At 42.7% G+C, this 15,184-nt stretch overlaps 1 protein-coding gene across 1 annotated transcript; it reads right to left on the bottom strand.

Moving 5' to 3' along the window:
• Positions 1-6,771: 6,771 nt before the first annotated feature.
• Positions 6,772-7,868, bottom strand: LOC122016097 (protein CDI-like). The gene has a single exon (XM_042573285.1). It carries the CDS (start codon positions 7,796-7,798, stop codon positions 6,995-6,997), a length of 804 nt encoding a protein of 267 aa, XP_042429219.1. The 5' UTR covers positions 7,799-7,868; the 3' UTR covers positions 6,772-6,994.
• Between the last annotated feature and the right edge of the window lie 7,316 nt (positions 7,869-15,184).

The raw sequence follows: 15,184 nt of genomic DNA, 5'->3' as shown, positions 1-15,184 counted from the left end.
CATACGCGAAGGATGGTATTGGGATAAGCCGCGGGCTTGAATGTATCTGAGGGATGAGAACCATCCAAAGGAAGAAGGCTTTAAGGCAAGAGGTCAAGGCTACGAGGAAGAGTCAACTGAGTCATGAGAGTCCAAGTGCGAGAGAAATGTACTCAGAAAGGGAAATTCTAACTTTAGGGTTTTACTAGTCGATTGGTGATGAGATCAGTTGACTAGGGCAGGACACAAAATGTTTCTATATCTGACGGCTGAAGAAATCAATCAATTGGTGATGACACAAGTTGATTGTTAAAGAGTCATTGGTAGAATCACAGGTTCTATAGAGGACCGTTGGCCAGCACCAGTCAACTGGTGCAAGCATCAGTCAACTAGTAACGGTAAAATCAACTTACTAATTTTCCCAAGCTTTATATAATGGAGCTTGTGGTGGCTGACCTTGGTTGACGAAATTAGTGGTGGTTAACATGAATTAGAAGTCTCCAAGTCTCCAAGTGCTCTTTATGTTCCAAGTGTTCTTGATTGGTGTTATGGCGAGGCTTTTTCACCCACAAGAAGACTTGAGCTAGCTAGAAGTTTTTTGGGGACTAATCCACCGATAGATAGGGATCGTCCACCTTACAGATAGCCGTAGAGTAGAAGCAAGTTATCTCTGAACCATGTAAATTGACATGTATTGGTTTGCTTTCTTCTTCTTGTCTTTGTAGTTTAGCTTTTGTATTTGTATTTGTATTGTTTGTATTCCACTGTGCTAACGAATACAAAGGAAGCGATAGATTGGGGTTAATGTCTATTCAAATACCCCTTCTAGCTGGCTCACTGTGGATCATATATTCGAATGTACTTTCGAAATTATCTAATCAGGTACAAACGATCCATGATCAAAATCTCCATCGAATAGGATGCATTAATCCTTTATTGTTTGAATAGTATTGACATACGTGTCTTGTCCATTATCCAATGGTAGTGGCGAGGGTGGTTATTATTGTTCGTGTTTCCTAAGACTATGCTCTTTAATCTCTAATAGATTGTTGACAAGTCCAACCCCTTCTTTCCAACTTGGTATCAGTTGGTGTCATAGAAGAATCTGCATTCTCTATATCATGTTTGGGTCTCAAAGTGTCAACTAGTCATTTCCATGGTTATCCTTAACCATGATCATAAATAGGGGCAGACTCACTAAGTGTCAAACTGCTAAAACCAAATAAATGAATAGCTAACAGAAGTATAGAATCAACTAAAGACATGCCACTTTCCTATATCTCAGAGATTTCCTTTGGCTTGTCTAGCATCCCAAACTCAGAAAATCATAAATCAAATGAGATGGAAATCCCCAAAACATAAAAACCCAGTACTCGAACTCGAACTATGCTTTGATACCAATAAATTATCACCCTCTGAGGGTATACTTGTCGGCTAAATCGGACTATATCCCCTAGTGATAATATAAGAAATAGTTGATACAAAACCAATTAAAGCCAACACAAACACCAATGCAATATAAAAAACACTAAGTTTTTTTTAAAAAAATGTTGATGCATATATGTATACATGAACATGAGAGCATACTAACTAAACAAGCTAAAACCAACACTCAAACATTTGATACGGAAAGAAAATTGTAAATACAAGCAGTGGAAAAAAAACCCAAACAACTCGAACAGAAATCCAAACTCAAGTGAGATTGACAATCAAGACCTCTGATCAACATGACACATCCTCTACCTACTAACCTAGAAATAAAAGAAAAAGTAAAAGATAATGAGTACAAAATACTAAATGAGTTTAAGATAGATAGTGCATAATACTACTATAAGGAAATCAAAGGAAATAGTCTCAGGTAAATACTTACTATAAAAGTAAGAGAGTTAATATAATCATCGACAAACCAAACTATAAACAACATAACCCTTCAATAACCTACTCAACCACCTAGCTAGTAAATCGAGAATATATACGATACATCCAAAAATCATCTGCATAAAATAGACACATAATAAGTATATGATAAACTTTGACTGTCGCCAGAACGTCAGTTAAGGTATGTTAGCTATCACTATCTACGACAGAATATTCTACCATGGATAGTCCCGTGAGCAGATAGGATGTATAAGTGACCATTGTTTATAGGAAAACACTCTAGCACTGATGATCCCATAGGCAGACAAAGTATATACATAGTTATCTAGCTACGTACAGACTGCGGGCAAATATCCTACCACAATGGTTCTATGGGCAGTCAAGATATATAAGTGGTCACTGTCTGTGAGAAAATACTTTATCACAGATGGTCCTGTGGACACATAGAGTATATATGTAGCTATATAGCTATGGACAACGGGTGAACACGCTACCATGTATGGTCCCGTGGGCAGTCAAGATATATAAGTGATCACTGTCTACGGGAGAATATTCTACCACGGATAGTCTTATAGGCAGACAGAGTATATACGTGGCTATCTAGCTACGAACTGCGGGCAAATACGCTACGACGAACGATCTCATGGGTAGTCAAGATATACAAACATACAAACCAATAATGACAAGTAAACAGTACAATTACATCGAAAAGTAAACTCTGCTAGCTACACTATGGTCTAATGATATCCTATGTATATAAATAATCAAGCTTGAAGCACAATAAGACTGTATAGATATCAAATAGACTAAATATAAGGATAAGCAGAAAAATATCAAACTCAAGAACCAATCTAGAGTAAAGTCAAGATAAGTAAATAACTACCGTCTAATCAATATATAATAATAAATAATCATGCACTAAGATCAATGAAACTATAGAGGTCAAGAAGGAACTACCCACCTCTATTATAGATCATCCCAACCATCTTCAAATAAAAGGGTCCACCTCTAGCTCGCATTTACAAGCATAAGATATGATGCCAATCTAAGTACTAAAATAATCTTAGTAACCAAGAGGATCTAAGTGGGTTATGCTTAAATTATTTCCCCCTTTTATTTACTAATCATCTTAATTTCTTAACATGTAGTAAATTTTACATATTATTGACTTAATCAATTAAACTTATTTCTTCCAAGTTTGATTACATAATAACTTATCAATCAAGCCAAACCTAGTTATCAAATCAATAATAAACTAGTAATCCTAATCAATTCAGATGATGCTTAACCTGATAATCTAAATTACTGTTACTTATCCATTATGAACAATAGTCGGCCGACAAAATAGGCTTCGCATAAAAGAACAAAGAGAGGATAGTGGTGGTGGCAGTGGTGGTGACAATGGGGAGGAAAACAGGGAAGGCAGGCGATGCTTTTTACTGTAAGTACTCCGGGTTAGTTTTGATGTAATCAACCGAGTTAAGTTAGGCCATGTGTATTTGATGCATTGTGTCTGAGTGTGTAGAGACTTAGGAACATAAGAAGTAGAACGGAAGACGTAGCAATCGAGGAGAATGACACGGTAAGGGAGTCGACGGTCCCCTCGAGACGGTCTAGTGTCTAGCACATGAGGTGCTGCCAACTTGAGGTATGATGTTCAAATCTCGGCATAACTGAGGAAAATGCCTCCCCCATACACTAGTTACTATTCCAATGACTAGTAACCACCTGTGATTTACCTCCTTCATGTTGGCACTGAGAAGGTTGGCGGGGGCGCTGAGGGAGAGCGCAGTTACCTTTTGCCAATGGTAAGGGAGTCGATGAGTTCAGTGCATCTAAGCAATGAGGAACTATGGAAGAGTATACTAGTGGCGCGAGAAGGACGCATGCGGAGCATCCGAGGGATGAGAAGCCAGGAGGAAGCCCACTCGAGGAGAAGGTCGGAGTTGGGTTCGGGTGAGCTCAACTTCGAACGACCAGAGCATCACCCAAGTGAGTGGAGACTGAAAATGGTTAATTAGGTAGTTAACATGAAGACCTGAGGTACCTCGGATGCCCAGTAAAGCAGCTTCCATGGAAAAGACTTAAGGCACCTTAGTTGACTGGAGGCGCCTTGGCTGAACAATAGCTGAGGCGTCACAGTTCAATTGGAGGTGCCTCTAATGAAGCAGAACATTGTGACACAGATAAGAAGCAAGAATCCACATCAGCACAACCAAGGCGCCTCCGACTGATTCGAGATGCCTCTAAACATCTAGATCAGAAAACTAATGTTGCGTGGATAAAACTTATCCAGTTAAAGGTGTCCTAGACCACCTGAGACACCTCGAATTGCGATGTCAGCAAAATGGTCACTTTGACCATTAAGTTATAAATAGAGCCTTGAAGTCCGTTGTGAAAGTACGCCTGTTCTTAATCTTCTATAATTCATTGTAGTGTTTAATTGCTGTATCGGGTTTTTCCGCCTTCGACTTTGTTGAAGGAGTTTCTACTAGTGCATTTCTTTTATCTTATATTAAAATCACCTAAGTTGTAACAAATAAAAATATTGTCTCCTTACTCTATTTTCTTATGTTATTTATTTTTGTTAACTAATTGTGTGTCCTTGCAAAGTAGAAAGTGAGAGAGTTCGAAATTCTATTTGGAGGCTATTCATCTTCTCTAGCCTGTCCACTTGATCCAACATTTAGTTAGCGGCACAATGACAACAAACATAGCATCAGGGTCTCTCATGATGAACAATAGTTCATCACCATCGGTGACAACATTCGTAGTTGCTCGCGGCAACACAAGGAGTTGCGTGCGTGGTTGTGTCCTGCTTCACCAGGCCAATGTCGGCGACCATAGTCATCTATTTCGGGGGAAACGAGAGGAACAACTGTCGACAATGGGGAGGTACAATCGGGCAGTGGCCGCTGTGGTCAACAGCACAACACTGCGATGGGTGGTGAAGAGGTGGAATAAGCCGTGACTCGTGAGGAAGGGACAATGGCACAGACAGATGTTGATGATGGTTGTCCTTGGCCTTCGTTGACGCGGTGTGGTGGCTGCGACGTACGAGCAAGCACAATGCACGTGAGGGAGGAAGATGAGATGGTTTAATCAAAACTTAGGTTTTGATAAATAAACTTTATGCTTATATGCTCAATCAACTCCTAATTTAAATGGAGATAATTCAAATAGACTTTCTAAAATACTAATCGATTTATCCCATTAAAATCTCTAAAAATTTTAAATTACAAAAAATTATAATAAATTCTCAAAAAATCCTATAAAATCATGTATATTCATTATTATTTTTCTAAATAAATTCAATTAGATCAAATCTTAATAGTTTTAATCCATACTTTTTTTCTAGATATTATATATACTAGTGTAAGCGTGCACATGTGTTGCGTGTGTAATATAATAATATATAAATTATTTGAGTCTTTGATATGTAAAAAATTATTTTAATTTAATATTATACTTATCTTAGTAAAAAAAACTAAGAAAAGTATATTTTTTAACATCGTCGGTTTAAAATATTTATAGAAGCTTCTTTGATCATAATATTATCAATTCTAAAATATGGGACTAAAGAGAACTATATTTTTTTTATATAAAACAATCATAGAAAATTAATGATGAGAAAAATTCATAATAATATGCTGTAGCTGAGTCTTGAACTCTAGATTACTAATTGTTTCGCTTGTGGAATTACTAATAAACCTTGGAATTATTTTTAGTGTAAATAGAAAAAAGAACATTTACGTAAATGCATTTTAGGCTTCACCAAAGTTAGTTAGTAAAGGGGGGAGATTTTTAATAAAATAGTAAGATATATCTTACACAACGACCCTCCTGCGACGAGAGTTACCTCTGAGCGAAGAATCGATGAAGTTAGTCTCATCCTCCGAAAGCGCTCATTTTCCCCTCGTTGTTGGCTTCTTTGACTCGTCGAACTTTACCTCCAGCAATAACAAGAAATTCAAAAAAGTGACTAAATGAGAAAAAAAATAAAAAAAATACAACGCGATGGTGTGTGGATCATGAAAAGAGAGTGAATGGAGTTGAGATGGAATGTGAGGAAATATCACCCCCGATGCCCCTTTTAAAATTAACGGAGTTGGCCACCACGAATCGGTCCAAACCTTAACCTTGATCTCAAATTGTCGTCGACTTATCGTGTTTTTTTATGTTGCTGGGCCGAGGTGATGGGACGACGATGGACAACCGCTATCGGTGCTCCAATGATGGATAAAATGTAGATGAAAGAGAAGGGCGGAGATATTCAGGTTAAAAAAAAAAGAGAAAAAATGTATTATGGGAAAAAATGGGATACATGATTTAGTAAATTCTAAAATAGGGTACGTCTTTTTAGTAATATGTAAAATTAAATGATTGTGACCGACCCGACCACCAGAATAAATCAGGAAGCACTCGCAGCGGACAGTCCAGGAGCCCAACATCGTCTAGTTACGTACTCCATTTGGAAGAAAATTAAAATTCCTACAAATTCATCATAATTGGAATTCGAACCACGGATACTTGAGTAACCATCTAGATATCCTGCCGTTGCACCAGCAAGTAATATGTAAAATTAGTTATGTTGTTTGGTGGATCGTCAAATGAAATTTATATATTATTATTATTTATTATATTTAAATATAAAATTAAGAAACAAAATTATAATTAAAGTTTAAATAAGTTAACATATAAATATATTCATAAATTTTTTAGGGGTATATTATAATCATTAACATAAACTTTAACAAACTTTGTCATTTGTTTTATATTTTTCTGTCATCGTCAAAAATCAACACCATGCTTGCTTTTATCCCATCACTATCTCAGCTACTTCCTCAATCAATTCCAAATGAAATAAATATCATTTAATATAAATTTACTAAGAAAAAAATGTTGCAAAACATCTGAATTGCTAAAGATAGAAACATCTCATCCATCCTGTTACAATATGAATTATCTAGTTTTTTTTATTAATCTAGATATTCAGACAGCAGAGAGGAATTGAAGTGAATTCAAATATACGAGAAACATAATTTAAATTAAAGCATCTAAAAATACGAAGGATATTCTATGAAGATCGTCACTATCGCTTCCATCTTCCATGATCACCGCTAGGGATGCGGCAGATCTAAGCATTGGCAACCGTACCTTGCACCTTCCCGTCTTTCTTTTCCTCCTCCGCCTTCTTTTCGGCGTTGAGCTCCTCCAGTTCGTTGGTCCAGAGGTCGGCAAACTCGCAGTCTCCGCAGCCCTCGAACCACGGCCCGCCGGAGGTGTAGTGGATGGCCTTGGGCGCGGTGCGAGCGGGGTCTGCGGGGTCGACCTTGTTGTGGCCGACGAGGAAGTTCCAGACGAAGGGGACCTCGCCGATCTCGGCGTCGTCGAGCCACGCGAAGCGGTGGAGGAAGGCGCCCGTCTGGGTGCTGACGGCCTCCGGGGCGAGGGCGGCGACATTCTTGGGGTGGCCACAGTTGTAGAGGACGAGGGAGGACCAGTTCTTGCGCGGGTACGCCGTCTGGATGGCGCCGTCCATCTTGGTTGGTTCGGCAGGGGCGTATTCGTGGTGGACGCACATGACCGCGAAGCGGGGGTCGCGGAGGGCGAAGAGGGCGGCGGCGTCGGCGAGGAAGAGGAAGTCGCAGTCGACGAAAAGCGCCCAGCCGCGGAAGCCGGCCAGGAACGGGGTGAGGAAGCGAGTGAAGGAGAACTCGGTGCTCTCGGTGGGGCTGCGGGCGCGCCAGTAGAGGCCTGCGGCGCGGAGATCCGTCTGGCTGATGGGGATGATGTGGAGGGGGATGGAGGAACGTCGGTGGAGGGAGCGGCGGCAGACCTGGTACGCGACGTCCTCGCGGGGGTCGTAGCCGATGAAGATGCGGAAGGGCTCGTCGCCGGCGGCGGTGACGTTACCGCCCTTTTCGTTCTCGGAGCCCATTTGATATCTACGAAAATTAATGAATTTAGGGAGAGTGAGAGAAGGGAGGCTCGAAATTAATATAAGCCCTTGATCGGCGAGCGGATGCGGCGGTAAGTCTACCGATTTGTTAACTACCGAATGATAAATTTACAGATAAGCCCTTGAGGATGTGCCACTATTTCACTCGAGGATAAAATTTGTGGAAATACTACTCAATTTAATTTCGCGACCAGAACCGTTAATTAGTTATTAAAAAATTAAATAAAATAGCCGTATTAGATGCTTGAAAACATGCTCACTATAGCTTAAGTACCACGATGCGACGGTGAAGAAAGATCTATTTGATACAAGGTCAATTATTAAGGTGAAGGTCAAAAGTAAGATGATCAATATTTGGGTGTCAAAGGCTTAAATAGAGGATCATTACAATAGTTAGTTGGACTGTCAAGCCCCAACCGACAGGAGATGAGTCCGAGCCGACCCTATGCTGGATCGGGAAGATACGTAAGACAGCTGACGCTTAACATGGAGCAGCATGACGTCGAGGGAGACCGCATAGCTGATCTGAACGGGAGAAGATATGTTACTACAAGGTTACCACATAGAAGAACCACGGCAGCTGATAGAGCGGAAGAGTCCCTACCTAGCGACTATCCCGCTCGGCCAAGCAGCGGGACCTGGTCATGGACGGAGCGGAGTCCAGGTCGAGCGACTACCCTGCTCGGCCAAACAACGAACCATTGTAGTATCTCTCGACATCCTTTTGGGATATAGAGCCATTGACATGAGGCATGGTCGACAGGCGAATCGTATGGTAGAAGCTTCTACTGTCACGTTAGGGATATGCATGCCCTATTAAGGTATGGTGTTAGAGCTACTTTCTCGATAAAGCCCTTTTGTGAGACACATGGGAGAGCATGCCCATGCATCGAGAGGCGCACATACCGCCTACTAGGGTTCTATATAAAAGGGGGTCCATCACCGGCGGAGGTATGCATTATTCTTGAGTTCTACTATTGCTACTATTGCGCCGCTTTTCTCCACATTCTGGTGACTGATATGAACATCGGAGGGCCAACACCAGGTGCCCTTTTTCTGGCCCGGCACTGACGCCGTTTGTTGTACAAAGCGGAGTGAAGTCCACGTTCAGTCAGCGAAGCCGCCACCTCCCAGCTTTCTAGCTTCACGCCTTCGGATCTGATCATTTTGGTGCTATCTATGGGAGCGCAACCTGCATCCGAACGAGAAGATGGAAGACGCTGGACGATTCACAATGGTGACGCTGACGAAAGAGGAGCTCGACATTCTGATACAAGCTCGAGCGGCGAAGATAGTGGAGCAACAACAACTACAGGCGCTGGCCAAGCACCATTAGGCAATGGCCGAACGCTAAGCGCAGGAGCCTGCGGCCTTAGCCGTAGGTCACCCGACTAAGCAAGGTGACAGAGCGGACCGAGTATCCGCTCGGGGTAATAGCAAGAAACTGGTCGGTACGTATGGGGATGCACCCAATGCACCTATCCCCTTCCACCGAGCGCTGTTCAGGACCCCATCGGAGGAACGGAGCCGAGCGGACAAGAACCGGGGGTTTTCCTCAGATGACGCGCCCGTCCGGGATGTGAGCAAAGGGAAGACACCCAAAGAGGATGATTCGCCTGAGCGAGTCAATCAGCAGTTTTCGGAGGGGACTCTGAACAACCCTTTGCCAAAACACTACACTCCACTGGCGATTGGGGAGTATAACGGAACCTCCAACCCGGACGACCACTTGGTCAAATTCGACAATGCGGCCACACTTCATCAGTACACCGATGGAGTTAAATATGGGGTCTTCATCACCACTCTCTCCGGATCGACACAACGCTGGTTCAAGAGATTGCCGGAGGGATCAATCCACAGCTTCAAGGACTTCCAAGTGGTATTCCTTCACCACTTCGCCAGCAGCCGCCACCACCACCCGAAGACGAGCGTGAACTTGTTCTCGCTCAAGCAAGGGCCTAGAGAGGTACTGAGGGCCTGCATTCAGTGATTCAATCAATTGGCGATGGACATCCCGGCAGTCTCTTCAGACATGTTAGTGAACACCTTCACCCAAGGGCTCACCGAAGGAGAGTTCTTCTGATCGCTTATTCGAAAGTCGCCAAGGGACTTTAACCACCTACAAAAGAAGACCAACGAATACATCAACGTGGAAGAAGCCCATGCGGCAAGGAAGAAGGAGACACTCGCCGAGCCCGCAGAAGCCCCTGAATAACGTCAGCCGAGCAATCATCAACCTCCTAAGAGGCCTAGGTCGGGAGGAGACCCACCACACCACTAACCCAAGATGCATGTGGCAGCCGCTCGCCCAAAGGCTGCAAAAGACAAGATGTGGATGCCAATGTTCTGCTCCTTCCACCAGTCAGCGATGTACAACACCCGGGACTATTACGACCTGATAGCTAACAGGCTGACCCCGCAAGGATATCGTCAACGATCACCATCTCATGATCGGTGACACGGGCGACGATCAACTGCCCGAAGGGAAGAAGAAAGGACAATAACTGACCACGCCATCATTAGTCTCAGCAAAGGAACAATCCAAGCCCTGCCCGAGCCTCTGTCGAGGGAACAAGCATTCAGCTCGAGAAGAGGAGAACAGAAGCAATATCGCCGGGGGGGGGGGGGGGGGGGAGATAGGAATGATCGCCGGTGGGCCCATCGACGGTGATTCCAATCGAGCGAGGAAGTCGCACGCTCGGTGACTTGAGATTTACATCATAGGCTATAGCAGAGAGAGGGCCGAAGGACCCTAGATCGGTTTTGGCCCCAGAGATGTAGAGGGAGTGAAGATCCCTCGTGACGATGCATTAATCATCCTAGCGGTAATCTCCAATTATATTATTCATCCAACTTTTATTGATATAGGGAGTTCGGTGAACATTATATTCAAGAAGACGTTCAATCAGTTACAAATCGATCGGAGTGAGATGTTGTCCATGACAACTCCGCTCTACGAATTCACAAGCAATGAAGTGTTGCCGATCAGCAAAGTTTGCCTGGCCGTCTCGCTTGGGGAGGAGCCGCTGAAGAGGACAAGGACCGCCACCTTCATTATGGTCGACGTATCGTCGACCTACAATGTTATATTGGGCCGATCGACCCTTAATGAGTTCCGAGCAGTGACATCTACCTAGTGCCAGAAGATCAAATTTTCGATGGACGACAAGGTGGGCGAGTTCAAAGGAGACCAGTTGGCTGCTCGACGATGCTACGTCAAGATGGTCAAATCAGAAGTAAGGGTCACTTAGAAAAATTTGTGCTTGGAGGTGAACACTATCATGGAGAAGCCTCCTACGCTGGTTTATGAAGAGAAGGAGGAGGTTCAGATACATCCTAGCCGGTCGGAGGCGACCACCTTCATAGCTGCCGATCTGGAAAGCACAAAGAAGGTAGAGTTGGCCGCCTGCCTTAGACAAAATTATGATGTGTTTGTTTGGTCGACACATGCGCTTCCCGACATCTCGCCGAATGTGGCTCAGCACGAGCTCCACGTCCGATCGGACGCTCGGCCAGTGAAGCAAAAGAAAAGGGACTTCAGCACGAAGCAAAACTTGATCATCCAGGCAGAGATAGAGAAACTGCTAGAGGCCGACCACATATGGAAGTTCAATTCCGGAGCTTGCTTGCTAACGTCGTGTTGATCTCCAAGCCAGACAACAAAGGGGGGGGTCTACATCAACTTCCGCGACTTGAATAAGGTGTGTCTAAAGGATTTATATCCACTGCCCTGGATAGACTAGATGGTGGACTCTACGACGGGCTGCGAACTAATCTGCATGCTTGATGCATATCAGGGCTACATCAAGTGCCACTCACTCGAGAGGATCAAGAAAAGGTCAGCTCCATCATGATCGATGGAACATTCTGCTACAACGTCATGCCGTTCAGACTAAAGAACGTTGACACCACCTACTAGAGGTTCATGAACAAGGTGTTTCGGCGACAGATTGATCGCAACATGGAGGTATATGTCGACAACATATTAATAAAGTCACTCCGAGCTGCTGATCTATGTACAGATATCGAAGAAACATGCCGAACCTTAAGGACATACCGGATAAAGCTGAACCCAAGTAAATATCCGTTCAGCGCGAAGAGTGGACGCTTCCTCGAATACATCGTCGCCGAACGGGGTATTGAGGCGAATCTGAGTAAGGTGAAGGCGCTACAGGACATGCATCCGCCTCGCAACTTGAAGGAGGCCCAACGACTGACCGGACTGATCACCGCGTTGTCCAGGTTCATCTCCAAGTCATCCGACTGAAGTCACCCGTTCTTCAAGGTGCCGCCTAAGCTACAAGGTTTCAATGAGACGCGGAGTGCGACCGGGCGTTGGAAGAGCTCAAGGAGTATCTTAACTCCTTGCCTGTGTTAGCTAAGCTGAGCACTAGTGAGCCACTCTGGATCTATTTGTTGTCCACTGAGTATGTGGTTGGCTCGACATTAGTTAGGCAGAACATCCACGAATAGCAGCTTGTGTATTTTTTGAGCCATATATTGAAAGATGCAGAATCTCGCTACACCTGTCTTGAAAAGTTAGCTTATGCGTTGGTGCTAGCCACTATGAGACTTCGCCCGTACTTCCTGGCTCACCCGATCGTCGTGATGACCTACAGTGCTTTGGGAAGAGTCCTCCTAAATCTGGAGGCATCCGGATGATTGATCAAGTGGACGATTGAGCTCAGTGAGTTCGACATCTAGTACAAGCCTCAAACGACGATTAAAGGCCAAGCCTTGGCTGATTTCGTCACAGAGGTCTAAAATACCGAGCCAAATGCAACTTGGAAAATATATGTCGACAACTCGTCTACTCGGCAAGGTAGCGGGATCAACATATAATTAATTTCACCATGGGAGGATCAGATGCAAATTTTCGTTCGGCTGGATTATCGGACCATCAATAACGAAGCTGAATACCAAGTAATTACATAACTAAGGTTATGGGGAATAAAACATAACCAAATGTTGTTTGGTTCAAACTAAGTAATGCAATAAAAACTTGTTTGTTTCATGATTTTAATGAATAACCTAATTTAATATTTTACTATATTATCTTTAGTTACAAAACCAACTATATATATCTTTTAAACTCTACATTTTATTTCTTTTTCATGTTTTTCTTTATTTTTATGTGTGTTTTTATTTTTTATTTTTTATTTTTTTTCATTTTTTATTTATTTTTTTATTTCTTTTCATTTTTTAAAAGTTTTTTTTAATTTTTTTGCATTTTAAATTTTTTTTAATGTTTTTTCTATTTTTATTTTTTTTAATGTTTTTCTATTTTTTTATTTTTTACATTTTTTTCTATATTTTTTTCTATTATATATATATATATATATAAATTTTTTATTATTTTTTTACGTTTTTCTATTTTCTGTTTTTATTTTTTCCCCATTTTTTAAATTATTTTTTAATTTTTTACCTTTTTTTTTTCTATTTTTTTAATGTTTTTTACATTTTTTTATTTTTAAAAATGTTTAATTTTATTTTTTATATTATATATTTTTTCCTTTATATTTTTCTTTTTTTTTTTATCACATTTTTCTCTTATTCAAGAGTATTTTGGATAAAAAAATTTCGTTAACCCCGGAATCAAGAAAAACCTCAGTTTTCCGAGATTTCTGATTTCAGGTTGCATGTTCCTTTTACTGACGTATTGGACATGGAACATTATTCGAGAATCATCGATTACTTAAACCAAATAGGATTTTTGTTGATAACCTTAGATAGATAACCAAGGTTATCAAGGATAACATCCAACCAAACGCACCCTAAAAGACACCTGAGTTTACTTGGTTACAATTTAGATGGTTGTTAATCCAAGGCAAATGAACGCTCACTAAGAATCTTCTTTACTGAAGGCGGAGAAGCCTTTTATACTCGTTAATAGCTTAGAAAAGATTAGGAAACTGAATATTGAAGTTGTTGCGAATTTTCTAGGTCCAGGGGTCTTTTTATAGCCCCCGAAAAATTTCATCCGAAGCTTGAAGGCGCCTCCCAAGGGTTTGGAGGGCGCCTCCAATGAGGCGCCAAGGGATAAAGCTTTATCCCTTGGCAACGGTCATGTTGATTGGCCGAAGGCGCCTTCCAAAGCCTTGGAAATCGCCTTTGTAGAAGGCGCGGAGGCGCCTTCAATAGCCTTTGAAGGCGCCTCTATCAACACTTACAGCTCCACTTCGCTCCTTTGCTGTTGCAATCTCCTGGGTGATTTCGACCATCGGAATAGGGCTCATCCGAACCCATTTTCTGGCCTTCTCCTCTAGCAGGCTTCCGTTCCGGCTTCTCGTCCCTTGAACGTCGTGCACGTTCTTCTTATCCACCAGCGTACTCTTCCGCAGCGTCTCGTCCCTCGAACGCACCGAGCTTATTGACTCTCTCTCGTGCCGTCCTTCTCGCTAGCCGCGTCTTTCGTTCGACTTCCTGTGCTCTAAACTCCTGCACACTTAGACATAGGGATCATAAAATAACAGAACCTAACCTAACATGGTTGATCACACCAAAAATAACTTTGGAGTTCCAACAGAAGTAATCTCTTCAATGCTTATTGGAGGACGATATTTTATCAAAGAAAACTAAGCCCACTCGGGCTTGAAAGAGAAAAGTCCCCGGCTCAGACAATTTGGGATAATAGAAATAATGGAAGAACCGACGGGTCAGAGGAATGCCGTGCATGCGGAACAGGACGACGACTCTGTACAGTAGCCAAAAGGAGTTCGACACTAATTGATAGAGAGAAATGCGGAAATATTTACAAACGACGGAAAAAAGGGGTGGACTAGGAACCGCAGACCGACGGTGAATTGGTCCTTAAAGAAACATAGAGAACCCAGAGGTGGTTCATGCGGCCGGTTGGAAGCAGAAGGAAGAACGATTTAGTAATCAAGGGGAAGCTCGTAAGCGGATTGCAAGCTCTCAGCGTCACCCCTGTCGAACTTGGACTCTATGGAAGTGTACTAGAGTCTAGGGACGGAGGCAGGGTGTTATGAGGAGCTTGCGATCGAAAACGAGGGAAATGACGAAGAACAATGAAAATATTCGAGCGAAAAGGTGAAGAGGCTTACAGAAAGGATCGTCGGAGAAGAAGCAGTAGCGCAGCGTCGTCGGGAAGCTCGAAGATGAGGGCACGCGAAGTGAAGAAGACGGAGACACACACGTGTTTATAAACCTCGTGGCTGATCAACCTAGGTCGTCCAATCCAGGGTTGTGAAAAACTAGGAGGAGATCCGACAGTTGAATTTGAAAATGCGTCTGTCACATCACCAGCGGATATCCACCTGTTATGTCAAACGTGCGGTGGCAGAAAGTGGGACACGTGACGATCATTCACTGGACGACATTAATGAGGTTTAATTAAAAGGTATG

The sequence above is a fragment of the Zingiber officinale genome, chromosome 8B (assembly GCF_018446385.1).
Source record: "Zingiber officinale cultivar Zhangliang chromosome 8B, Zo_v1.1, whole genome shotgun sequence".
NCBI classification, from domain to species: Eukaryota; Viridiplantae; Streptophyta; class Magnoliopsida; order Zingiberales; family Zingiberaceae; genus Zingiber; species Zingiber officinale.
Note: the sequence above shows the minus strand (reverse complement) of the source record. Positions and strands in the feature narration are given on the sequence as shown.